Source organism: Anarhichas minor, unplaced genomic scaffold, assembly GCF_050575085.1.
Source record: "Anarhichas minor isolate MPS153535 unplaced genomic scaffold, ASM5057508v1 ptg000005l, whole genome shotgun sequence".
In the NCBI taxonomy this organism is placed as follows: Eukaryota; Metazoa; Chordata; class Actinopteri; order Perciformes; family Anarhichadidae; genus Anarhichas; species Anarhichas minor.
This window is the reverse complement of record NW_027466451.1, coordinates 4,256,525-4,270,293: the sequence shown is the minus strand read 5'-3', so window position 1 is coordinate 4,270,293 and position 13,769 is coordinate 4,256,525. Positions and strand designations below refer to the sequence as shown.

Below are 13,769 nucleotides of genomic sequence, written 5' to 3'. Positions count from 1 at the left end.
ATGGACTCTGTCTCCCAGAACCTGAGAGGTAAGCCAACTTTGAAGATATGGAAATTTGAATATATGGAAATAGAGCAGTAAAGTAATAACCAATGGATTTTAAATGTTTTACCTAATCGACAGCACATCACATGTGTGTATATATATATACACATATATATATATATATATAGTTCCCAGTGAATTTAGTTCAAAGTGATGCAGTCTGAGCCACTAAACCTGTGATAAATCCAGCATCAATTAGGCTTAAAGTTGGGCTGGGTCATGTTTTTAGAAACAGGTTCAGTTCGTTCCATCCTCTATCCTCCATCTATGGTTCAGTCACACTAATTGATTAAAGCTACCTGCCTGTCTACCATTCACTGCATGTCACCAGAATCTTCCACAAGCTGTTAGCTGGACAGCTGTGATAAACCCAGAGATGAGTCAGCATACTTTACATTTCCAGTTCTCTTGTTGCAAAGTCAGTGTGTTTTTGGTTAGATGTCTGAAATAATAGGACATAAAATACGTCAGTAAAAATACCCTACTTGTGAATTGTGAAGCTTTTACGTGTCTTAAGAAAGTCGGTTGCTAACAGTTTAAATGAGTAGAACTAGAACACTCGACCTGAAGTCATGTGACCGTGGTGGAGTTCCTTCATGTATAACGTTAGCTTGTTACTTCTGGGGATTGCATTCACGCTTCACAAATCATAATCATTAGTGAAGATGATCTTGCTGAACAAAACATGTCAATATCGTTAACGTTTGTTTATCACAGAGATTATTTTCTGCAATAATCCAAACGTCAATGGAAAAAAATCCATTTGGCTTTTTGTCAAAGGAACCAGTGATGCTAACTTCCTGTCGGCCTACGAGAAGACGTCATCATCCTGCAGTACTCTATAGCCATGTTGGTTGTTCACATTCATTGTGGTCATTCTGGGGGAGTGGCTTTGGAGGGCTGTCAGTGTTAATGACCTGGAGACTGAAACGCTAGATTTAGCGACTCTTAGAGCTAATGCTGCTAGCTACTTTCACTAGAAAACAGTGTTTAGGTTGGATCATTTAAAAAATCTAGGGTACTCTTGCTGGTCTCTAATGTTGCCGACCACAGCTTTAATATTAGAAACATTTTTGTTTTGTAGTTTATGATCTAAAACATGCAAAAACAGGAAAATATGAACCTAAATGTGACAAGTGGAATACCAAAAACACAAACGGAGCCTTTGATTATTTTCATATAATTACAGAAAAGCGTACTGCGAGTGAATGAATCTCAAGCAGCTGTAAAATAAACTAGAAAATTTCACAAGAAATTTTGACTGTGTGGCTTCTACTACCCGAAGACGCAATATATATACACGCCAATATTACCGGTAGTATCATTGAGGTTCAATTGAGATATCGCTACTCTCTTTTCTGCATTTTAGATTCATACTCTTGGACTGAATCTTGTGTTCGTGATGGACAGTCCACAAATGGCTCCCGTTATTTCTGTATTTCAGATATACAGTATAACTTTGTTTGAGACACATACCTTTGAAAATTACATTTCTGTATTTGTGATGGAAAGACTTGAACTTAACATTTCTTAACATGAACCTCATTCTGAGCTTCATGTTAAGATACAATTACTCCAAGGGGCTTTTATTTTGAAAGGAGGGGGAGAGGAGACAGAATCATAATGTTTGACACACATACACAGAGGTTATTAAATGACAAGCTTCATCACAAGCATTCCAGTTAAAATTCACTCTGTGGGGCTTTTATTTTGAAAGGGTGGGAAAATACAGAAATGGGAGACCACCTGTCTGAAAAATGTTGAAGGCCAAAAGCATTAAACTGCACTGCTGAAAACCCTTCTAGTTGAAATGTCTAACTGGCAGAGTTGGAAGCTAAACTGTATTATCGAAAGAAGCTAAGAGCTGAATTACAATGCAGGAAAAACTTGAAGCTAAACAATTTTACTGTCGTAGTAGTAGTAGTAGTGGTAGTAGTAGTAATAGTAGTAGCATAAGTAGAACTATTAGAAGTAGTAGTAGTAATAGCAGTATTAGTGATCATAATAGTAGTTGAAATAACAGTAGTGTTACTAGAAGTATTAGTAGAAGTAGTAGTAATAGTAGTATTGGTAGTAGCAGTAATGACAGCAGTAGCAGTACTAGTAGTAGACTATGACTAGTCATAGTCGTAATAGCTGTAGTAGTGGTCGTAGTTGATATAAAAGTACTATTTGTAGTAGTAGTAGTAGTAGTAATAGCATTTGTAGTAGCAGTAGTTTTATTAGTAGTTGCAGTAATAGTAGTAGCAATAGCAATTGTAGTAGAAGTGGTAGTTGTACTATAAATATTATTAGTAGTAAAAGTATTAGTAGCATTAGAAGAAGTACTAGTAGTAGCAGTAGTGATATTTGTAGTAGTAGTAGTAGAAGTGGTAGCAGTATTTGAAGTTGCAGTAGTAGTAGTACTAGTAGTAGTCATACTAACAGCTGTAGTAGTATCAGTATTGGTAGTAGCATGAATAGCAGTAGTAGTAGTAGTAGTAATTGTAGTATAAGTAATAGTAGTAGTGGTAGAAAGGGGAAAAGTACATGACTGTATGAGAGAGAGACACTCTCCAAGTCATGTGTGTGTGTGTGTGTGTGTGTGTGTGTGTGTGTGTGTGTGTGTGCGTGCGTGTGTCAGTGTGTTTGTGTGTTTATCAACTTCATTAATTAGCTCAATCACAAACACCTGTGTGCCTGCAGCCTTTACATAGAGATAAAGCTGTGAAACACCTGTCAAACAAAACCTCAAAACCCCATAACCATAGCTCCTATTGCTCCGATATTAGAACTGGAGAGGAAGGCTGACTTGATGAACGGATAGTGTGAGAATTGTGTCTGTAGTATAAAAAAATGTGGCTTCAGTGGCGAACTAGAAATGGGGTACCGTGTTCTGTGGAAGATGTTCTTGGAGTAAGAATTGACATTGGTCTCTATGGAGCAGAAAGATGGTTTTCCTCTCAATTAAAGGCTGTTGTGCCAAATATGTAAATCTGTTGAATTCCACAGTCATATGTCTACGACCAGGACATGATTAGCTACTTTTCTACCAAAAAGTATGCATGAAGAGTAAAACTTTTGGAAATATTGGCAAAATACAAATATTTTTACTATTTATATTTCACAAGATTCTGAAGCTCACTCTGAGCTGCGCAATACACATCCATTATAAAGTCAGAAAAGGACTGAAAAAATCATAAAAGTTCAAATGTGACTGTTCAAAAAGTGTAAAAGATATCAAAAAGCTGAAGACGGCAATAGATCAGGGTTTTCTCAACATTTTACAGTTGAAATGGTGTCTGTAGCTGAAAGTATGAGGAAGTAGAAGGATTTGGAAGTTTAACAAGATTTGAAAATTGTCTCCATTGACATCCCGTTCAAAAAAAATATGAATATGTCAATAATTCATGCTGCATCATAAGACATCAGTAGGGTTCCAGCTTAGGCTTGATGTTTCAAAGGTCAAAGGTGATGAGTCAGGCTGTGTTTCAATGGTGACAGTATAACTGGCACCAACTGACAAAGAGAAGGAAGCATGACTCACACTGAGGTTTGGTAATAATCGTATGAACATGTCTGTGAAGCTTTATACCACAGTGTAGACGTCTCTCTCTAACAGCTTCACTTCCTGAGGACTATTCCACCATTCCAAACATTTAACTTGTGTAAAAAGTGAATCTACCAGGGTTGCACCAAAGTGTTTCATTCATTTCTATTTGATATTCATGCGTTTGTTGTCTGTGGTCAAACCGCTCCATGGTTCCTATCATGTCAAGTCAACAATTTAAACAGTCTAAACCACTTCTAAATAAATAGATAAAAGGTGACGTCTTGTCTTGTCTTGGTGTTTTTACCTTGTTTAAATACGGCCATCTTGTCACTCCATGGGCAGAACTACAGAACTGAGATCCACAGTTGAAAAACTGGACTAAAAGCAGTAAATGTTCCAAAAAATAAGGACTCTCCATTCCTCACTAAACAGGGTAACACAGTGAGTACCTGGACAGACAATAAATGAACATAATTAGATAGATAGATAGTGGTTATAGAACCTATTAACCCTTCAACATATTATTGATAAACAGTGGATATTCTATCCAACCCTTCAACATATTATTGATAAACAGTGGATATTCTATCCATGCTTTGCCTCCGTTATTCTCCACTAATTTAGGTAATCCCATTGAAATGAACAGATTTTCCATTTAAATCATAGTAATAAATGTTGTTATGACTGAGCCTTTAAACAGAGGACACGCCTGGCTATATTTACCAAACCACCTGTCCCTGCTGTGCCCAATCAGCAATCAGCATACCTTTTGTTCCATAAATAGCACCTTCATGAATTATCTTAAAAGGTTCTCTATACAATATTCAGAGCATTCATATAGCAAGAGCTGTTGTCTATGTAAAGATATAGAGGAGTAATGTGTTGCTTTAGAAACACACTGGATCGGTCCCAACTCATGGCCGATGCTCTCACATGGCAGCTTCAGCTTGTAATGTGTGACTGATACTTGTGTTTGTGTCTGTAACCTGTGACCAGATCAGATCTCAGAGCTGCTGAAGCCTCACCGAGTCTGTCTGGTGACGCCTGTCCTTCTGAACCACTCCAGTCAGCCATGTGGCAGATCAGCCAACAGGTTTGTGGTGAGTGATGGACAAACTCCTCCTGGACAATAAAGGCTTTCAACCTAATATTACGTTTGTTATGTTGCTTAGTGTGTAGAAACCAGTGCAAAATAGAGACAATATATTTGGATGGAATGAGCAGAAATCAGATCCTTCTAGATGTATGTTAAGGACTGGTGTGCACACTGCTGTCTGATGGTCCTGTCCTGTTTGATCAGTGTTGTCCAGTCTCCTTGGGGGCCAGACTCTTGGTCCATGAAAGCCCCAGCTCCCTGTGTGTCACTTGGTTTGTGGCATTCTGTTTGATTTTGTCCAGGAATATGCAGAACTAAAGTGCAATAGCAACTGAAATGATACCTGATATCTGATGATCTTTGTGTCAAATCTAATTGTAAAACTAACTAACCTAAACATAACATTCCTGTTCAATGCTGTACAACCAATGCAACAAGCATCAAGCAGCTATGGGTCTGTCAGTCCCACATCTAACGTCATGTCTCCCTCCTTCTTCTCATCTTAGGTACTGAGTCTATGGAGAGGTTACCTGGTTATCAGCAAGCAGCCTGTCAGGGTAAGTCACACCTGTTAAAGGGACAGTGTGCAGCTCTTGGTGGGATCCAGTTGTGTGGTTGTAGAATCACTCCTCGTTTTCCAAGACTGTAGTAATGTGAGTCGCCGAGTGGAAATAAGTGGCAACGATATTCGCCTCGTTCAGAGGCCATCCATACCATAATAGCATCACTGTTGCAGAAGTCAATCAGCGGCTGGAGGTACCACAACTTTGCACTCGGTGGCTCACGTTGCCACAGTTTAACAAGCGTGTAGGAGAACTACGGTGGCCTTCAGCTAACATAATGTGAAAGGCTCTCATTAGAGACGATGTTTGGTTTGTCCGTTCTGGGCTACTGTAGAAATATGGTGGTACAACACTGCAGACTCTGAAGAGGACCAGCTCCCTCTATAGATATGAAGGGTTCATTCTGAGCTAACAGAAATGTGACTATACACTAAAGAAAACATAGATGTGAATATTATATTCCATTTCTGCTGATATATCCCCTAAATGATACACACTGGACGGTTAAAACGTCTATTTTAGCACATTTTATGGTATGGTTTGATATATGTGGGTTTTGTTTTTCTCATCTGTGACACTTCTCATCCTGAGCTCTCCTCTGTGTCAAGATAACCGATTGTGAGATTGGGGTTGCAGAGGTTTTGCAAAAGGGCGGCATTTATGCCACATATGTTTCTCTTCATTTTCAGGACTTCATATACACACAAATCCCAAACAAAAAATCATATACACACCAATGTTCATACCTCAGTTTTATATTTGGGTCGCGGGGGCAGCAGGCTTAGCAGGTTATTCCAGACGTCCATCTCCCCAGCAACGCTTTCCAGCTCCACTTGGAGAACCTCGAGGCGTTCCCAGGCCAGACGAGTTATAAAGTCTCTCCAGCAGGATCTGGGTCTACCTGCCTCTTACCAGTTGGATGTGACCAGAAAACCTCTAAAGGGAGGCGTCCAAGAGGATCTTGATCTTGGTCCGAAGTACCTCAGCTGGCCCCTTACGTCAAGAAGGAGCAGCGGCTCTACTCCGGCTCTACTCTCTAAGGCTGAGCCCAACCACTCTATCAATGAAGCTCATTTCAGTCACTTATATACGCAATCTCATTCTTCCAGGGACTTCCCCAAGCTCACGACCAAAGGTGAGGGTAAGGCTTAGATGGACTGGTAAATCTTCAACCATGATGGTCCGTTAGAACACCAGCAGCAACAAGACCCTGAGATACTTGAACTGCCTTGGTTGGTGCAGTGACTCAGTCTCAACCCGGACGGCAGAGAACCATGGCCTCAGACTTGGAGGTACTGACCCTATTTCCAACTGTTTCCCACTGGGCTACAAACCGGCCCAGTGTGTGCTGAAGGTCACGTTCTGAAGAAGCCAACAGAACCACATCACCTGCAAAGAGGTCTTCAAACACTGTCCTCCCCCTGGCTGTGCCTTGAGATCCTTTACAGGAAAATCACAACCAGGATTGGTGACAGGACCACCCTGAGGCCAACGCACTGAAAACATGTTTGACTTTATGCCGAGTATCCGGACACAGCTATCATTTTGATCCCACGAGGACCGGATGGCTCGTAGCAATGACCCGATACCCTGTATTCCCTCAATACCCCCCACAGGACTCCCGAGGGACTCGGTCATAAGCCTTCCCCAAGTCCACAAAACACTGGGCAAACTCCCATGACCCCTCCAACAGACCTGCATGGGTTGAAAGCTGTTCCACTGGACCACATTTTGTCTTTATTATTTATTTATCATTATTACATTATTTGGTAAGAGGGCACGGGATTCACCTGTTATTAAGCCAAAGAGGGCGCAGATTGGCTCCGGGTCAAATTGAGTTACAAACAGCTCACTATGAGCTTTAAAATACTAATAATCCATTCATTAATAATCCAGAAGGTAGAGAGTTTAGGACATAGGCAAAACATGTGTGTCATGTCTGCTGACATATCGGATGTTAGAATAAATCTTTACCCATCTAGCATTGGTGTAATGAGCCCTGTGCACCACCTCTAGCTGTAGTAAGTTATGTTTAGCAGACGTAGATGATGTATGTAAGTCTAAAATAGAGTCCCATTGGTCATTTGTTACAACCACTCAAGATCTGACTCCCAGGCCATTCTTAAGTTCTCAAAGGAGTGTGGGTTGATGTTGTTAATGAACTTATAAGTCTGGGAAATCAATCCTCTACTGTTCAATTCTAGGAGGCTGTCAACATGTGATTTCATAAGCTGATTCAGAAATGAGTCAAATGTCTTTTATACGAAGCTCCTGACCTGCAAGTAACGGAAAAAATGGTTCCTTGGTAGATCATAAGTTTGTGATAATTGGGAAAGTGAAGGAAATGTATCTTCTCTGTATAAATGATGGATTGATCTGATCCCATTATCAAACCATAGAGTGCATGGTCTGTACAGGAGAGAATGAACATGTGATTCAGCTTCACGGGGGAGAGGCTCGAGGCTCCTTGCAGCCCAACATGTCTCCTAAACTGAACCCATATTCTTATTGTGTGATTTACTATTATGTTTGTACTCGAAATGGAACACTGCTGTTGAACGTTCAAATCATATTTTCTTTCAGCACAAACTAAATACCAGCTGCCTTCATTTTATGAGGGGGGAGACGAACATTTTAAAACCTGAACAAATGAAAGCAGCACGTAGAGACAGACTGGGAGCCTTTTAACCACCGTGGTCACTGAAAGGTTCTTTCCAGTAAGATGTTCTCGTGTCCTGTGTGTGTCTATGTGTCAGGTGGAGAGCACGTTCAGCTACTTGGAGATCTGCTCCATAAACATTCACAGTCTCACACAGGTACAAGATTGTTTTTATTGAAACCATTCTTGTTTTTGATATTTATTCAAGTGTTCTCTTTGCATTCCTTCTGTTCATCCTGGATGGAAGGCCGTTTGACTTTGCTCGGTAATTAGTGAGGCTTGAAGTGTTTACTAGTTGAGTTAGTGAAAGACAAATTGCTCACTAGTTATAATAGTTGCACAAAATGCTAATGAGGAGGTGGGGGAAGGTGTGCATTGAGGCTTCCTATTGGTTTTCCAGCTCAAAATAAAAGATACCAACGGATCAGGACTCAGGATTGTGTTATTGTCCTGCCTGCTCCATTGGTTTACATGTTGGTCTGAGGAACTGCAACTAGCTCACTAGTGGCTGCATGGTGCATCTGATTAACTAGTTGGGGTCTATTTTGACCTTTCTGGCTCCAGATGTTTATTCTCATTAACTTGTTTAACTAGTGAGCACTAGTGGAGGTAACTGACATCTTACATCAAGGATATGCAATAAATGCTCAATGATGCTTCATGATCAAAATACATAGTGAGCAATATACAGTCGGCTAATCATTGTAAAATACTGTGAGATTATGTACATACATATCTCTATATATATATCAATTTATAGAGATGAAAATCAAGTTAATTAAGGTTATTGCTTCTAAGTTTTTACTGTTTTCAATGTTTGATGTTAACATACATGTATGTTGCAGATTGTGATGGAGACAGACAGGCACACTCTGTCTTTTAGTGTGTCACACGTTGAGGACCTTGAGGCCATGGTCAGTCACATGACCGCCTCACTCAAGAGGGTCTTCCCTGATTCCTCTCCAGGGTGAGTCTCACTCATGATAGAAAATGATCTCAACTACATAAAGTAAAAATATTTCAAAATCCAGCCAAAATGAAATGCAACATAAACTGCATTTGAGGAATACAGTTTGCTAGTACCAGCTAAAGTTAGCAGCCATCCCTCCATCCAGTTGTTTAGCCTTCTGGCTCCTAGCTAGTTGTGACTTGTGATAGCATCCTATTTAGTCTGAATGAGCCCTAGACTGAGGCTGGACCAGGGGCTGGGAGGCGGAGTTAAAAGAAACGCTCTTTGGGCCCACAGATGCAGAAGATCCCTTTAGTTGAATCACTTGCCAGTCGAGACATTTTGGCTTCATGCGCCACTGAGTAATAGGAACTATAGGGAGCCCGCCTGAAGAGCTGTATCCAGTTCTGTTTATACATCCATGCTTGTGGTCCTCTGGCTTTTTTCATAGTTTTAAATAAAATACCTAAACTACTGAATGGATTGTCATGACTTTTGTTTCTCACGTGCATGGCCTCTCTTTACTCTCCTGAATCATCAGTTTGTCCAATTTAGTTTTTGACCTGCAAAACTAATGACATTGTGTTTTAGTGTTTAGTGCTAATTAGTTCGTTGCATGCTAACATGCTATATCTGTCAGTCTTCAGCAGTATATTTCTTGTCCTTCAATCGTCAGAAAGCTGTTGAAGACGAGTCCTCCAGACCTCCAGCAGAGACTCCTCACATTGACGGATGTGATAGAAGAGCAGCTGGACAGTCGGCCTACTTCCTGTGGTATGTGTCCTTTATTTTACAGTAAATCATCACCTGTTACTCACACCTGGTGATTTGAAGATTAGCACTGTACTATCCAGTAGAAATATTAGTTCTGTAGATTAGTGCATGCGGCCAGATGATCATTGATACATTGGCTCCTGAAGGAAGCTTGTGTGTTTGCAGATGGATAGTGTCTGATTGTGTTCCTCAGGAGGGTTCTCTGATACCTACGCTGCTCTGTGTGACTTCAACCAGATACCATTCAGAGAGGAGATCCAATGGGTGAGTCACGACTGTACTGCAACATGACATACTTTAATAGGCCATGTGTATCAAACTTTACAAATACCTCTTTTGCCATAAACTACTCAAGTGACACTTAATAGCCGCTTGACAAAAAGAGAATGTTATCAGTGGTGTTTCCAAACTGTTGTGACAGGATGTGGACAACATCTACTGCGCCAACAAGTGGAGAGAGTTCAACCTGCAGGACTTCAGCCACTTAGACAGCAGGTGAGATACAGTACAGTGTTGTTACATCCGGTCTTAAGGGTACATTGTCTTTCTGCTTTGTTTTAGTTGTTTATATTCTTATGTATTCAAGTCCAAACATAAACATTTGGGTCAAACTATGCACAATGCATCACAATGCTATTTTCCCAAGCCTTTCTAAAAACATGTTCCCACCTGACCTGATGTATGATGATGCTGCTACATATACAGTTATAGACAGTGTATTACACACTACCAGACAGGTGTGTAATGTAGTACAATGTACTGATGTGGACGCCACCTTAGTTCTGAATCTGAAAGTCACTCAATAACACAACACCAACTCACTGGTAGAAGCAGAGGTAGACCAGCAGCTCCTGTGTTCTATGTAGGAACATTACTAGTTTTGTCAATGGAGTCTCGTGGCTTTCAAGAGAGCATTGATGACGGCTTGAGTTCCCCGTCAAAAACATCATCAAGGTAAAGCAGTTCAAATATTCAAAATAGGGCAAAGTCCTGAATATGATATTGATTTTGTTAGGTAGGTAAAATACGTATTTCTGCTGACTCCATCGACAAAAGCATCAATCTGACAGAAGAAGAACGCTTCAAAATATCAGAACTAACGCTTTCAGTTATTTCCACACTTTCCACAGCTAGCCTTGACTCAGCTAGTGCTAGCGTTCACATTATTCATAAAATATTGATCAGCTTACTTTGGTCACCTACATCACTCCTTTGTGCTAACGGCTGAGTGGGAGTTTAAGCTAAGCTAACTCTTTAAACTCCTTCCTTTCCTCTCAGGGACTTGGCATTAGCAGTAGCAGCTCTGTCTTTCAACCAGTGGTTTACCAAGATCTACTGCAAAGACCTCAAACTGGTAAACTCTCTTATTGTTTGTGTTCTGGTGAAAGGATTGAATAAAGGTTTTGCAGAAGTTGGTGTCACTTGCATGTCAGCCCATAATCCCATTTTATGGGAAAAATGTAGAAGAGGTGCTTCATATGCAAAGAGAATGAATTTATAGCGTGAGCTAAAGGACACGATGACATGAGAGCAGGTGGTGGCACACACTCCATGAGCTCTTGGTGGATCTGTAGTTATACAGCCGCCTACCATCCATCTTCCAAACGTTTAGTGGAAGCAATTTCCTCCTCTCCATCTTCCATTAAGTGTTACCTTCCTAGACCAGAATAAACCGTAAGAGATGGGGGACGAAGTCCTTGTTCGGCGTAGAATAAATGTTCTTAAGTTCATTGACACGGATTGTTTAAGACAGAGTGAATACACGTTTATTCAGTCAGACAGTATGAGAAAAATAACATTTAACATTAAAGCAGTTAAACATGTTCTAGCAGAAACCCAAAATACAAATATGAACCTGAATATGAGCATGATAAGACCCTGAGGAGTTCATCCCACCACAAGTCTCCACTCAGTCCTGGAACAGTCAAAATGAACTTTGGTGGTACCAGACTGAGAAGTTGTCTTTAGACCGCCTGTCTCTGTGTCTCTGTCCCTTCAGTCATTAGAAGTTCAGCAGCAGCTGACGTACCTGCTGTCCAGATCTCCCAGTCTGGAGGAGCTCTCACTGGAGGCCAGTGGACTCAAGCTGTGAGTTTGTGTGAGAGTGTGTGCAGCGATGTGCTGTAGATACAGAGCAAGGCAGGGAGGCAAAGTTCCCAGACATGAATATTAACATACTTTAGGAAGATTTGTGTTTTACTGTCGGCTGGTGATTTGAATGTGCACATTGTCAGACGGACCGAGGGACACTCCTTGAGAAAGATTGAAGCTACACATTAATCCAAGCAGGCTGTTTGTAATTCTTAATTCAAACGTACAGGGATTGATTGAGAAGTAACCTTGTTATTCTGCTGCAGGGACTTTGCAATCAAGATGGCAGCTGCCCTGCGGGAGCACAGCTCCTCTACCCTGACATCCATCAACCTCTCTGGCAATCCAATCGAAGACAAAGGTGGTCTTTCTATACAGCACGTCTGAGTGCTCTCACAACAGCTCTAGAATAGAGGAGGTGTTAATGTTCCATCTGAAGCCAGGTGGCCGGTTCTCCTGTTAGCCTTCCTCTGTGGAGATTTGTGAGTGAAATGTGGGTTTAGCTGGAGGGACACTTGCCATCTTCTTCTGGTGGTATCTAGCAGATAGTTTGGAGGGAGAAGTTTAAGCTTTGATGTTTCTAATTCCACCAAAGTCTCTTTTCTGCTTTGACAAGTCTGCTGTGAAGATGGTCTATGTGTACAAACTAAGGGCCACTGTCTTCATATCAGTTAGTCATTTTAAATGAACATTAGCAATGCGTACTTCAGAACGGCCAACATGTTTGTGTGAGTATGCACACTGTACTTTAGCCATATTTAATGTGTGTGTGTGTTGTCATTCCCAGGTGTCATAGCTCTCACCCAGGAGTTGGAGAATCTAGCTGAAGGACTCAAGCAGCTTTCTCTGTCCCGGGTATCAATGACTGCTAAAGGTACACACACACACTCACACACACACACACACACACTTACGCTCACTCTGTGGTAACAAACCTCCTCCAGCACCATCCCTGCATGAGTGTGATGTGTTGCTCTCCAGGTCTTGGCTGTCTGAGTCAGCTGTTATCCTCCACTCAGCTGTTCTCAGCATCTCTGACCCACCTCGACCTCTCTGGCAACCCCGGCAGCCTGGTTACTGAAGACGCAACGGTACGCTCTGCTCTGTGTGTGTGTTTCATGTCAAATGATGTGGATTGAAGATAGATATTGTTGCATGAAAAGCATGTATACATGGATACATATGCACATACTGTCCGTACAAATCCAGAAGTGGAGCTGTAACTGGGAGGTTCAGGAGATAACGAAGCATTTCTACTGTTACAGACGAGCGGATGTCACGATATACAATCTTAGTTTCAAGGTTTTCAACACATCAAACTCAACACATCTCTACATTGAGCGGTGCAAAGGAAACCCGATATAAGCAGAGTTGAACTGGAGATGACAGGACGGCAGCCGGCATCAGCGGCACCATCTCAGAAACCAAAATATATAATAAATATAAGTTAGAGAAATAATACGTAAAATATGAAAAAGGGACGCTGCATTTTAATGCTCTACTCATAATACTGAAGGTCCTGGTTTATACATATCCTAGTTAACAGCTGGAGAGAAAAACATTTCATTTAGTTTTCAGCAACACTTTTAACTGTGAAGCACACCATGTCTGAACATCTTAAACACATGCTGTACAACACATACAGTATGTATAAGCAGTGTGTGTGTGTGTGTGTGTGTCTTGCAGTTCCTCTTCAAGTTCTTGTCCAGTACTAACTCTCTGTCTCATCTGGACCTCAGCGATACCAGCTGCCCTCTGGACACGGTCAGTGAGAGACAGTTCTTACTAAAGTATGCAGCTCAGGGTTGCACCACAACATGTAGCTGAAGCCCATCTGCTACTCAAAAAAGATCAGTGGTGCATTACTGTATTGCATTATTTAAATTTGCATCAGGAGGAATGCAGACAGAAGCAACAAAGCAATTCTCTGGGGAGATAACATGGCCGACGTCTTAACATTAAAAATCAGAGAAACACTGTCCGTCAACTTTGACTGTTTGAGCACCGAGCATCACGATGTACACTTGTTTCTGATGAGGGAACAGCTGCTGGGTTCAGTT

At 41.2% G+C, this 13,769-nt stretch overlaps 1 protein-coding gene across 1 annotated transcript in view; it reads left to right on the top strand.

Annotated features, from left to right (window-relative positions):
* The window catches only part of carmil2 (capping protein regulator and myosin 1 linker 2), a 67,917-nt gene continuing 54,148 nt past the window's right edge, over positions 1 to 13,769 (top strand). Inside the window, exons 1-14 of the mRNA XM_076112875.1 lie at positions 1 to 28; positions 4,574 to 4,677; positions 5,180 to 5,230; positions 7,993 to 8,052; positions 8,741 to 8,862; positions 9,521 to 9,618; positions 9,812 to 9,882; positions 10,040 to 10,113; positions 10,897 to 10,972; positions 11,618 to 11,706; positions 11,976 to 12,070; positions 12,497 to 12,583; positions 12,691 to 12,800; positions 13,396 to 13,473. Coding sequence (XP_075968990.1) covers positions 1 to 28; positions 4,574 to 4,677; positions 5,180 to 5,230; positions 7,993 to 8,052; positions 8,741 to 8,862; positions 9,521 to 9,618; positions 9,812 to 9,882; positions 10,040 to 10,113; positions 10,897 to 10,972; positions 11,618 to 11,706; positions 11,976 to 12,070; positions 12,497 to 12,583; positions 12,691 to 12,800; positions 13,396 to 13,473 — 1,143 coding nt within the window. The remainder of the gene's footprint in view (positions 29 to 4,573; positions 4,678 to 5,179; positions 5,231 to 7,992; positions 8,053 to 8,740; positions 8,863 to 9,520; positions 9,619 to 9,811; positions 9,883 to 10,039; positions 10,114 to 10,896; positions 10,973 to 11,617; positions 11,707 to 11,975; positions 12,071 to 12,496; positions 12,584 to 12,690; positions 12,801 to 13,395; positions 13,474 to 13,769) is intronic.